Source organism: Eutrigla gurnardus, assembly GCF_963514095.1.
Source record: "Eutrigla gurnardus genome assembly, chromosome: 3".
NCBI classification, from domain to species: Eukaryota; Metazoa; Chordata; class Actinopteri; order Perciformes; family Triglidae; genus Eutrigla; species Eutrigla gurnardus.
Window position 1 is genome coordinate 29,931,532 of NC_139917.1, and position 12,550 is coordinate 29,944,081.

Sequence of the window (12,550 nt, forward strand, 5' to 3'; positions counted from 1 at the left end):
CAAGACATAGAAAGTCGAAGGATTTTATGATTTTTTAGGGCCGCGTCATTAAATATGAGGGAGTTTTGTTTTGATCATGTTATACATTTTAGTTGCAATAATATTTCACACGATGTATTTTTCTTTATCGTTTTTTTTTGTTTTTTTTAAGAGTGTCTCCCAATTTGGTGTGTGGTTGCTATGGTTACTTAGTTTTTCAGCTCACACATGAACGGGTTTAAAATACTAGGCTCGTTCGACTTGATGTAGCCGCCTGCAGCGCGCCACCTAACGTGATGTATTGTGGGTTGAAAGCGATGCATGATGGCTAGAATTTGTGTCCGACTTAGCAGCCGACTGCAAAGACGTCACAGGGTCGCGACCATATCACGTGACCCAAAACATCGCGAGAACAAGTTTTTAAGAGCCGCTTCTTGCGGCGCTTGGCAGCGCGGTGAACGGTGGCTGCAACCGGCTTGTCCACACCTCCGCTACAGTGGAATGGTTCTCATTGGTTAAAAGTTCAATGACGTGTATTCAGGTCTGCACTCGGCGGCCACCTTGTGGTGAAATTATTTAATGATTTGCCTTTTTTATTTTGGTCGCTTTGATCTCATGGCTTGATCTAAAGTTCTGTGCATTGTGCTGTGAGTCAGCCTATTTATATGATGTGAGGTACATATCGTCTTTGGTTTGGTTTGCTGCTGTGTTCTATCGTTGAGCACCAAGTACTATCTATCTGAAAAGAAATTAAGGGTTATGTTCATGTGTTATTTTTTTGCCTCAATATCTGAATTAGTTTTTGATAAATTACAACTATGTTTATTTTCTACACTGTAACAGAGCCATGACTTCATATAGGCCTACCTTAAACAACCATCACTCTACACAATCTTACTTCAATAAATGTTAAACTTTCCAAAATAATTCCAAAATAATGTGTGACAAATATTATCAGCAATCATTTATTACATTATTTCATTGATTAATATATAAGATAGTGAGCTAGATTACCCAAAAAATGACAAACAGTCTGCTGCTGTGACCCAGGTGTAGGGTTAACGAGTATCTTCTGTGTGAGAGGTAAATCCAGTCTGGGGCTTGGTAATGGGGTAGGTCCACCAATCAATCAATCAAAGAACGACTATATATATAGATAGAGAGAGACACCATAAATGAAGCGAGTAAGATGGAGGACGCTGAGATTATGGACATAAGAGATGCACAGGGCACAATGAGAATTTGTGTGTCTAAGGCTGTTGCAGAGAAGCTAAAAAACGGTGAGTACACAATCATTTGAGAGTTTGGAAAAAGTGGAGATTCTGTTTGATGAAACAATATCGACTTGTTTGCATTATTTTATAGATCCAGTGTACTTGGCAGAAACAGTCAAATATGTGAGGCAAAACATGACAACACAAGGTAATTGAATTTGCTTTAGTCACCATTTTATTAGAAAATTGCATACCATTATTACTCATATCATGTTGTAGGGCTTGGCCTGAACTAATGACTTTTCCCTCATGGTTTACCCCTTTAACTCTTAACACCATGGTGCCTGTGGTTCTTGTCGGTCCAGCTGTAGCGCCCAAAGTTACCCCTCAACAACCACCACCACAAGCCCCTTCAGGCACCATTGCACCACCACCACAAACCATGGCACATGCAGGCACCATTGCACCACCAACACCACCACCACAAACCATGGCACATGCAGGCACCATTGCACCACCACCACAAACCATGGCACATGCAGGCACCATTGCACCACCACCACCACAAACCATGGCACATGCAGGCACCATTGCACCACCACCACAAACCATGGCACATGCAGGCACCATTGCACCACCAACACCACCACCACAAACCATGGCACATGCAGGCACCATTGCACCACCACCACAAACCATGGCACATGCAGGCACCATTGCACCACCACCACCACAAACCATGGCACATGCAGGCACCATTGCACCACCACCACAAACCATGGCACATGCAGGCACCATTGCACCACCACCACCACAAACCATGGCACATGCAGGCACCATTGCACCACCACCACCACAAACCATGGCACATGCAGGCACCATTGCACCACCACCACCACCAGCACAAACCAGCACGGCACTGACAGGCACCACTCGACAACCACCACCACCACCAGCAAGGCAAACTCCAACCCCAAATCCACTTGATGACGCCCCAGGTGGCAGCACCATGCAGTACGATGAGTCTCAACCAGGTATCTATGAAAACACAATTAAAGAAGTCAATTCAACATTACACTATCTGTACAAGTTGCATTTGCATTGTGTAATGATCTGTTCAATTTATCCTGACAGAGATCAGACATCGGGTGACGCTGCTGTTCCTTTCACTCTTAAAAAAACATTACAGTTTATACACAAGTAAAAAAACCATTTTTAATAACAAAGTGTCAAAGGATCTTGAGAGGATGGGGTACTGCATGAGTGCGGAGCAGGTCCGGAAAAAACTGGGCAACATGATGCAGACTTACAAGAAGGCAAAGGACAAAAGCAAGTCAAGTGGTGAAGAGAGGGTGACTTGGGAGTACTATTCAGTAAGTACAATGATGTTCACCTGTTCATACAAAGGGGGCCTTTCAAAAGAAGCTTTTAGGTGCTCTATCAGAAATGTCTGCGACCCTCAGGGAGTTGGCTGAGGGCAGTGTGCGAGTTATACCACGGTGTCCGGGGGAGCCGGGGCTGGGGGCGGGCGATCATTTTTTTTTTTTTTTTTTTTGGAGGGGGGCAAAGTTTAAATGCTGATCCTGTCATTAATAGCAACAGCATATGCCTATTATAAAGAGAAAATCCGTTGCACGCACACCATAGGTCTATGTACAATATTTACATGAAACACCCCGATCGATCATCATCACATCATACATCACATGGGCTATAGCCTATAAGGCTATAGGCTATAGCTGTACACAGAGCCAAACACGCGATAAGAGCAGCCAGCGGCACCACGCTTCAAGCGCCTCCGACGTGCAAGCAGGCAACACTTTTTTCATGAATCACGAACTAAAAATACAATTTTATTTCTCTTATTTTACACCTTTGAGGGAAAACCATGGCCAAAATATAATTAATTTGGCAATCATATCAATATTTTAGAGCTCCCCCCAAATTTCACAAATCATGTTTCCAGGGGAGCTCAGGTGGCCACCAGGGGAGCCATGGCTCCCCCTGCTCCCCCGTAACTCGCACCCTGGCTGAGGGACAGCAGGAAATTATCACCCTTCTACAAAAAAGTGAATAAATGTTTTCCCTCCATCCTTGATTCTTTGTATTTTGTGAAATTTGTGTTTGCACACATAGTGGTTGGTTAGTCATTCTAAAATGGGAACGACACCTCTGGGGACCACTACTCCGAGATCCCCTGCTAATTTAGCCTGGCTTGTCGTTAACCAGTATCCATGAGCTGCCACCTGGAGGCAAAGCAGGAGTCTTGATGATTGAAGCACTACCATTAAAAACCAAGAGTGATTGCAAAGGAGGCCTGGTAAAAAGGAACTTGAACACTGGTCTCTTTCCATTTTGAAAAGGAAAAAAAGTTTAGTTTTCAAAAAGGCACAGCCTTTCCACTCTGGCCTTATTTCCTATTCATGGCAATTGCTGTATCACCCTGTGGGATGTGCCACCAGCTCACAAAATGAAGTGAAAAGTAAAATGAGTACTGTAAAGAAAATAAAAAGTTGGGGTGGGTGGGGTAGATGGAGGGGGTGGGTTTAAAGGCTATTGCAAATAGCATCCCGGTACTGTGCTGCTTGAGGGAGCTCCTGTTCTTCATGAGCTACGACCTCGTTCTCCAACACATCTGCAGGGTCGACCTCGTCATCTGTATGAAGGCAGATGTTGTGCAGAATACAACACGTCATGACTGCTGCACTGGCTCTCTGCACGCTTCCCATGTGCAGATATCGGAGACGTCTAAATTTGCCTTTTAAAAGGCCAAAGGCATGCTCAATGGTCACTCTAGCAGAATGGAGCTTTCTGTTGAACCTCTTCTGCCGGGCAGTGAGATGACCATTGTCCCTGTACGGCTTTACCAACTGCAGCAGTAGAGGGTAGGCAGAGTCCGCAATGATGTGAGTGGCAGGAGGGAGCAGGGTTTGGGGGTTTTCAGCCAAGATGGTGGCAACTGCTGTCTGTCGGAAGGCTCGTGCGTCATGCCAACTCCCTGGAAGGCCAGCATGGATATAAGAAAAACGCCTGTTACTGTCACAGAAGGCAGTTAAAATGATGGAGTAAAACTGTTTCCTGTTCAGATAGGCATTAGGGTTCTCCATGTGGGGTTTGGGAATAGGGATATGACACCCATCCAGTGCCGCAATTGTACGTGGGAAACCTGCCCGTGCAAAGCCTACTTCTGACTGCTGTTGGGCCTCCCCTGTGGGCCAAGTGATGTGGTGAGCCAGGTACACATTCACCAGGCTACAAAAGTCATGGAGGTGGGTGGTCAGTGTAGACCTGCCTATCCCAAACCGGTCAGCAACCCCCCTATAGGACTCTTGATTGGCCAGAGTCCATAAGCAGGCCAGGACACACTTCTCCAAAGGAACTTTTGTATTCAATGGGTTCTGATACACTGGCCCAAGTGTATTCAGAAGACCCTGTAAAAAAAAAAAAAAAAATACGTTGGAAAGTTAACCAAATGCTGAGAAAAAACACTGCATTGCTAGGACCACTTTCACATCAATCACATGGCCTACTCACCTCCACTTGGGGTTTTGAAAGCCTGAAATGAGCTTTAAACTCAAACAGGCTGTAGAGTGGGACGACCTGCTCCACATAATTGGAGATTCTTGGCACAATCCTAGTATTGACACAAAAACAGAGCACATGTAAAAGGGGGGCTTATCCCCTATATCTGCAGTGAAAACATGTCAATTATATTTTTTTCCTCAACACTCTCATGTGGATGTGTTTCTAAGGAAGTAGGCCTAATGTTGGGATATCATTTCACATTTACTTACATGTTGGCCTTCCTAGACCCTATCTATCTGTGTACCTCAAATATCAATTTGTGAAAGCATAAAGGAGTTATTATTGGGTTAAATGTTTCCGATTGTGTTACATCCTCTACATGTAAAGCACTTTGAGCTGCATTCTGTGTCTGAAAAGTGCTATACAAATACGTTTATTATTATTATTATTACTGTTATTATTATTATTATTATTATTATTAGGCCTATTATTAATAGCCTATTAAAGAGTTCGGCATATGCCTTAGCCTTACTGCAAATTGCAAAAACAACCTATTAGGCTTAGCCTACAGGACGAAAATTAATATATTCCAGGCTGCAGAAAGGGTGAGCAATAACACACGTTACAAATTTCAACAAAGTTAACTAGTTGCAAACTTTGAAAAAGTCACCTTCTCTGGCCGAGATACCCCTCTTGAAAAAGTACCGGTAGCTCGATCATTTCCACTTCGTCTGCAACGAAGAACGCAAATGCCGCGCGAGCCGCCATAGTCACGTTGACTTTTGTTGTCCGACTTGACGGCGCTTGGCTACGGTCTCTTTTATAGCCCGCCCCCTCAGACACGTGCAGCTCTCGTCGGCGTGATAAGTCAAGTCAAGCCAAGCCAAGCCCATCCCGAACGAGCCTACTGTGTCTGTTTTTCTGTCCGCTCAACGCCGAGGCGGCCTGTTTTTATTCCCCTTCATGTGGGAACCCGGTCAAACAAAGACACCAGTTCCTTCCTGCGTCTGACGCTTGTTTGTCCTGCAGCTCCCAGACCTGAAGGACGCCGAGGCGGTGCAGAAGTTCTTCCTGGAGGAGATCCAGCTGGGGGAGGAGCTGCTGGCTCAGGGTAACACCTCCTCATACCAACACCTCCTTCACATTCACTCTTTGTTTCTCCCGTCCGATCCTCCCTGTAGTTTGTGGAGTCCGTGGGCGTGTCCTCACGCCTTGCCCTTCGCTCCACAGGAGACTACGAGAAAGGCGTGGACCACCTGACCAACGCCATCGCGGTGTGTGGTCAGCCTCAGCAGCTGCTGCAGGTGCTGCAGCAGACTCTGCCTCCGCCCGTCTTCCAGATGCTGCTCACCAAACTGCCCAGCATCAGCCAGGTAGGCCCAACACCTCCTCCTTTACTATGGATCTCCTCCTGTTGCTCCTCATAGAAAACAAACAAACAAGCCACGGTTTAAAAGTTCATGAGTGGAACGTTTGTTCTCTGCTTCTGTCCTGCAGCGTATCGTGAGCGCACAGAGTCTGAGCGAGGACGATATAGAATGAGAGGACCGGGAGGAAGCAACCCCGTCCTCTTCCTCGCCCTCCTCTTCCTCACGCGGACCCCTCCTTCCACGACAACCTGCCAACGCCTCGGCCTCCATCACTCCGGCCGACGTCCAACACTTCCCCCATCAAGGCGTCCTAAAGGGAATTAGTTTTCCATCCCTGGTTTGTCCCCGATACTAGTGTTTGTCTGTTTTTGAACTTAAATGAGCCGTTCTTTGGGGTATTAAGAGTCTCCGGATCGCATCCCCCCATCATTACACCGTGTGTGTGCTCATTAAGTGGACTGGGTGTTAACATGAATCCGCTCCTTCCTCCAGGCTGGTGTAGCACACATCCTGGCAGCGTCATGCACCAGATTCACGGCGTGGAAAGTTACACGAGCGGGAATCTTCTCTCTGCTCGGACGCTTCAGAGTATTTATTGTTTCTCTTTCTGTCATCAGTCGTCTCTCGGTTTCTGGTCTCGATTTGGAAACAGTTTTTTTTTTTTAAGTGATGGAATGTTCTGTTTATTTTAAAGAGGACGACCCCTCTTCAGGAAAAAAATTAATAAAACATGAACAAACTGAAGTTGTGGAGATGCTTTTATGTTGAAAGAGCCGGCTGAAGTTTAAAAGACGAGTTTACATTCAGGTTATTCAGGGTTGAACACTTTCTTAGACGTCTCATCTTAATCTAGACGTCTTCATTTCTTTAATTTTTTTTGTTGCTATAATCTCGGAGGAAAGGGGACAAACAAAAGAGACGTCCCAAAGATCTCCTCCTCCAGAGAGATTCATCCACCGCGGGTAAACACCAAAACATCACTTCTTCTTTCTCATTTCTCATCTTAAATAACTGTTGGACTGGAATATGCCTTAAACCTGCATTCTCTCTGCTGGCCACCAGGGGGCGACTCCTCTCTGGTTGTATAGAAGTCTATGAGAAAATGGTCCTACTTCTCTGTGCTGGCCACCAGGGGGCGACTCCTCTCTGGTTGTATAGAAGTCTATGAGAAAATGGTCCTACTTCTCTCTGCTGGCCACCAGGGGGCGACTCCTCTCTGGTTGTATAGAAGTCTATGAGAAAATGGTCCTACTTCTCTCTTGATGTATTATCTCAGTAAACATTGTAAACATGAGTTTATGGTCTCAATCTCTAGTTTCAAGTCTTCTTCAATCCAGCATGATGTTCATTTAGTACATTATGGTCCATTTAGAGTCCACCAGACCAGAAAGCAGGGGATGCTTTAGGGGGCGGGGCTTACCTGCTGATTGACAGGTCACTATGCGTTTACACTTTGTAAACTCTTATTTTTAAAGGTGCTACACAAATTAAGTTTATTATTATTGTTGTTATTATAATTCTTCTTCACCCGGATGGACCTGCCCTCCACATTAGTGCCGTCCAGTTCCAACACCAGCCGGACCGAGACGACGCTCTGCGACACGAAGTACAACAGCATGAAGTCTCACATGAATCTGGTTTACAAACAAAAGCCAACAAACAAAGGCCAGTTTGAAATCATTCTTCCTTTATTTACATTCATTAATAACGACAGTCGACATTCATCAAAGTTTCTGTTGGACATTTCTTCCATGTCTTATTGCTTCATCCCCCAGAGTGGATTCTCCTCAATGGTTTCATTGAGATTCTCCTCCTGTCGTCACTGAATCAGAAATGGAGACTTAAACATATCGTAGCGGTCTGTGGTCTCCCAGAGGTGTAGATAGTAGTCCACATGAGTCCAGAGACCAGACTATGATTCTATAAATTAAATAAGATAAATGATTAGTTTATTCTGACAGGGCAGATGATCAGAGGTGCAGAGTTTTTACCACCTTCTTTAAGACAAGGACTGAAGAGTGGGAGGAGTTTGTCAGTGAAGGAGCAGCCAGTAAAGGAGTAGATAAGAGCTGCAGCATCTACGTCATAGAAGGAGACCAGACCCTCCTCATAATCCACAAACACCCCTACCTTCTGAGGCTGAGACTTCAGAGAGAGACGGACCTGAGGGACAGCAAGAGCGTAGAACTCATTTCCATTTCTCAACCATATAGTCCAGTAACCTTCCTGAGGGCTCAGCTGGATTCTCCCCTTCCTGTTGATGGACTCTCTGGTCACTCCAAGATCCCAATTAGTCTTTCCTTCAACTTGAACCTCTAAGTAGAATCTGCCTGAAGAGAAACTCTGCTTTGCTAAGACATAAATGTGATGAGAAAATCTCTTTGGGTTGTCGGGGAGATTCTTCCTAACACCATCATCACTAACTTCTTTCCCATCATCAGACAGGTTGAGTTGAGGATGTGCTGTATCAGGATCAAGAGTCACATCTACTGCATAGACCTGGACCCTCTTCAGCTCAGACTCAACCAGCTTCTTCATCTCTGTACTGAGCTTCTCCTCCAGCTGGGCCACAGCTTTCACCACAGTCCTCTCATATGATGGTGGATGAACTCTGACCTCTGTCCAGTCCTTGGTGGGTGGAGCAGCTTTCAGGGACGGGAAGCTTTGGAGGAGGAGGACGTGGTCTTCAGAGAGTGAGACCTTCTCCACCTCAGTGCTTCTCTTCTTCAGCTCAGAGATGTCCTGTTCCAGCTCTTTGATGAAGCCTTCAGCCTGTTTCTGTGTCGTTCTCTGCTTCTCTTCTATAGTTTTGATGAACTCATTCTGGACTCTCTGAACAGACTCCATCAGACCAGTAAAGACCTGAACACCTTCTGCTATCACTCTGTCTGCATCTTGCTCACTGAGGTCGACTGAGCGTTTGATCTCCTGAATCTTCAGTCGTCTCTTCTGGATCATCTGCTGAGTTTCAGCCTCTGTCTTCCCCAGCTCTGCCTTCTTGTCTTCATATTCTTCTTTCAGAGGAACAAACTCGTGTGTCTTGTGGTCTAAAACGCTGCAGAGCATGCAGACACATGTCTGGTCGGTCTTACAGAACAGCTCCAGAGGTTTATCGTGCTTCCTACACATCCTGCCTTCCAGGTTCTCCACAGGGTCGATCAGATGGTGTCTTTTCAGGCCTGACATGGTCAGATGAGGCTCCAGGTGAGTCTCACAGTAGGAGACCAGACACACCAGGCAGGACTTCAGGGCCTTCAGTCTGGATCCAGTGCAGACGTCACAGGGAACTTCTCCTGGTTTGGCCTCCTGCTGCTCTGATCTGCTGCTGCTGGCTTTCTGTGGAGCTGACTGTCTGAACTGAGCAACCATCTCAGACAACAAAGTGTTGACGTGCAGCTCAGGTCTCAGGTTAAAACCCTTCTTACACATGGGACACAGGTACAGGTCGTTAGTATTCCAGTGTGTATCCATGCAGGTTTTGCAGAAGTTGTGTCCACATGTTATGGTGACTGGATCAGTGAACACATCCAGACAGATGGAGCACAGAAACTGATCTTCAGAATGTGGATAGTTTGCAGCAGCCATATCTACACACCTAGTGTGAAAGAAAAGAAAAACGCTTCATTTAAAATACCACTTTAGTTGTTAATCATATATTATTAAGAAACACGTGTGATGACTGTTCTTCTGTCCTGTGATACTGTGTCTTGACTTGCTGAGAAACAAAGCGATGACACATCATTTTGTGTAGAAGTTTAATTGGAGAATAGCCCTGCTATCAAAGCTCTGCTTACTGACAAACATTTCCTCTAGCTGCTTCACAATAAAAGCCTCCCACTGGTCCTCTGGTGTAAAAACCTTTAAAAGTAGAGGAAGCAGTATTGATTTGTATTTAGTTTAACTCCTACATGTATACAGAATAATATGTAGATTTATGAGATTTCTTTGGGATGATATCAAAATAATGATTTCAATAATTCCAGAAAAGGACTGATAGATTTGTGTGCAGGACATCTCTGTCTGCCCCGAAACTGAAAACGATTAAACATTATTACAAATGAGCATTACGTTAATTTATAAGAGACATTCACAATATGATTTATACTTATTGTGAATAAAATCTTATATATATAAAAAAAAAAAGCTTTTATATTTCACGCTAGCCTTTATTTTGAAACCGGAAGTTTTATCACTTCACGGCCGCTCCCGATTTGTGTGTGTCGGCTGACTCGACCAGAACTTCCTGCCGAGTCAAGCTTTAGTTTGTGTTCATGCTGGTTGTTGGAAGAGTCAATATTAGCAGCTGTACTCACCCGTGTTTAAGAAAGACGTGATGACGTCACTTTGAATCTTGTTTTCTGAGAAACAAACGGAGGTTAGTCTCGACTGCTGCGTTGCTGCCGCTCTGACCAGCTTTCCTTTCGTTTCTGGAGTGTGACGTCGCTCCGCCTCTTCCTGCAGCTCTGCTGGTGAGGTTGTTTCCTCCTCCCAGTTGTTCCAGTTGTTTCCACCGTAAACATCCCAAAGCCTGCCGAGGACGTAAGAGGTCACAGGAAACAGCTGTTTGGTGTAAACCTGGTTTTCACCTCTCTGCACGCTGAATACAGAGAGACAGAGACGTGTCAGCTGTCATTAAGTCAACCGCTGACAGTGAACAGTGTTTTAGAGCTCCCTCTAAATGTCCCTCTAAATGTCTCAGGTAGGCTTTCAGGTCATTTCGCAGCATAACACAGCGCCTTCCGGGTCATTAAAAAAGACGGACGGCAAATCTGGAATGAAAAACGGCCCTGTTATTTCATCCCCGAATCCCATTCATGAACAAAATATCTAATATCAGTTAACTTTAACTTTTCCGTCTTTAAAACGAATAACGGGATGCGAGTCATTTTCCGTTTTTCGTTCTTTTATTTTGAAGCGAAAAACGGGAAACGACTCGTTGTCCGTTTTACTGTCGACTACAAAACGAAAGTCGGATGGCCGCAACGTACGCGGACCGTTTATCCAGTCTAGTTCGTTAATCATTGTGGTCTCTCCCCCGACCCTCCCAACAGAAATCCCGCCCCCCCTCTCAGAAAATAGTTCCGACGTCCATGGATAGAAATGTAAAAAGGGTTGTGTATCTTGTCATGACTTTTTTTTTTTTACAATCTACAGTAGGCTCTAGCTCTATTGATTTCAATATGAATACCTAAAGTTACAGTATTTCTATAATGTCTTATATTATACATTATATTGTACTTTTGTCAGCCTTAAGCCTAGCTCAGTCATTATGCCAAACCACATCACATCCTGCTGTGTAATGAGCTTCATTTAACACAAGAAGATCTATTGAGAACACAGAATCCATATTTCCTTTTATTTTGGAGAAAAGTAATGTAAAAGTAATGTAAAAGTAGTGTAATGCCTTACAATTCAAAGACAGTTATATTGTAATGTAACTAATTACTTTGAAATGACAGTAACAAGTAATAAATAATGCATTACGCTTTTGAAGTAACTTGCCCAACACTGGTTGTTACAGCCTGATGTTTTAGCACAAAGATTTATTTGATGCTATGACTGTGACCAAAAACGCTGCGTGTAATAAACTCAGGAATTTAACGCTTTCTTTCAGAAGAGTTCATTATTAACCACTAATCGAACGTCAATCAACTCAAACTCAATCTCTAGTTTCAAGTCTTCTTCAATCCAGCATGATGTTCATTTAGTACATTATGGTCCATTTAGAGTCCACCAGACCAGAAAGCAGGGGATGCTTTAGGGGGCGGGGCTACCTGCTGATTGACAGGTCCATTTAGAGTCCACCAGACCAGAAAGCAGGGGATGCTTTAGGGGGCGGGGCTTACCTGCTGATTGACAGGTCCACAAACCAACAGGTCACCATGACTACGTCCACTTCCTCTTATACAGTCTACAGTATGTTCCAATCGTGTGTTATGCACCTCTAAACTGCAGTTCCACTAATGTCCACTGGAGGTGTGAGACAGGTTTTAACATGTCTGTGTCTCTGCAGTGGGATCTGGTGTGTGAAAACAAACAGCTGAATCAAGCTCTGGCTACGTATTTCTTCGTCGGCGTCATGTTCGGAGCCATTCTGTTCGGACAACTATCTGACAAGTGAGTTCTTCGGGTTCGTTACGTCTTCAACCCTCACAGAAGAGATGTGAGGCTTCAACAACGATTCAATATCAGCACCTGTTTGTGCAGAATCAGCACCGCAGTGTACAAAAAGTGTGTGTGTGTGTGTTTGGTGGTAACTGTAGACTCCACATGGATCTATATAGTATATGATTTTGGGCAAATTAAACAAGGAGCCATAATTTGTCTAATCCAATGTCTTGATACATGATCACTCAATTTCTTTCAAAAACGTTATGGTTTTGTACTTACTACTGTAAGTATATGTACAACTTTAATCTTGAGTTTTTTTATGGGAATGTGTGTGTGTGTGTGTGTGTGTGT

General features: G+C 44.5%; 2 protein-coding genes and 1 pseudogene across 3 annotated transcripts; 1 reads left to right on the forward strand and 2 right to left on the reverse strand.

Annotated features, from left to right (window-relative positions):
* Positions 1-3,464: 3,464 nt before the first annotated feature.
* LOC311011574 (uncharacterized protein) lies at positions 3,465-5,486 on the reverse strand (the record flags this gene model as incomplete). Its single annotated transcript, XM_084006610.1, has 3 exons — positions 3,465-4,624; positions 4,728-4,827; positions 5,389-5,486. The coding sequence occupies 3 exons, from the start codon at positions 5,484-5,486 to the stop codon at positions 3,740-3,742; spliced, it is 1,083 nt and encodes a 360-aa protein (XP_083862736.1). The 3' UTR covers positions 3,465-3,739.
* Positions 5,487-5,735: 249 nt separating this feature from the next.
* On the forward strand, positions 5,736-6,755 carry LOC311011575 (mitochondrial import receptor subunit TOM20 homolog pseudogene; annotated as a pseudogene). The gene is made up of 3 exons (XR_014599437.1): positions 5,736-5,829; positions 5,949-6,091; positions 6,216-6,755. The product of XR_014599437.1 is annotated as a mitochondrial import receptor subunit TOM20 homolog pseudogene (transcript).
* Positions 6,756-7,754: 999 nt separating this feature from the next.
* Positions 7,755-10,086, reverse strand: LOC311011366 (E3 ubiquitin-protein ligase TRIM21-like). The gene has a single exon (XM_084006272.1). The coding sequence runs from the start codon at positions 9,671-9,673 to the stop codon at positions 8,033-8,035; it is 1,641 nt and encodes a 546-aa protein (XP_083862398.1). The 5' UTR covers positions 9,674-10,086; the 3' UTR covers positions 7,755-8,032.
* Positions 10,087-12,550: the final 2,464 nt, after the last annotated feature.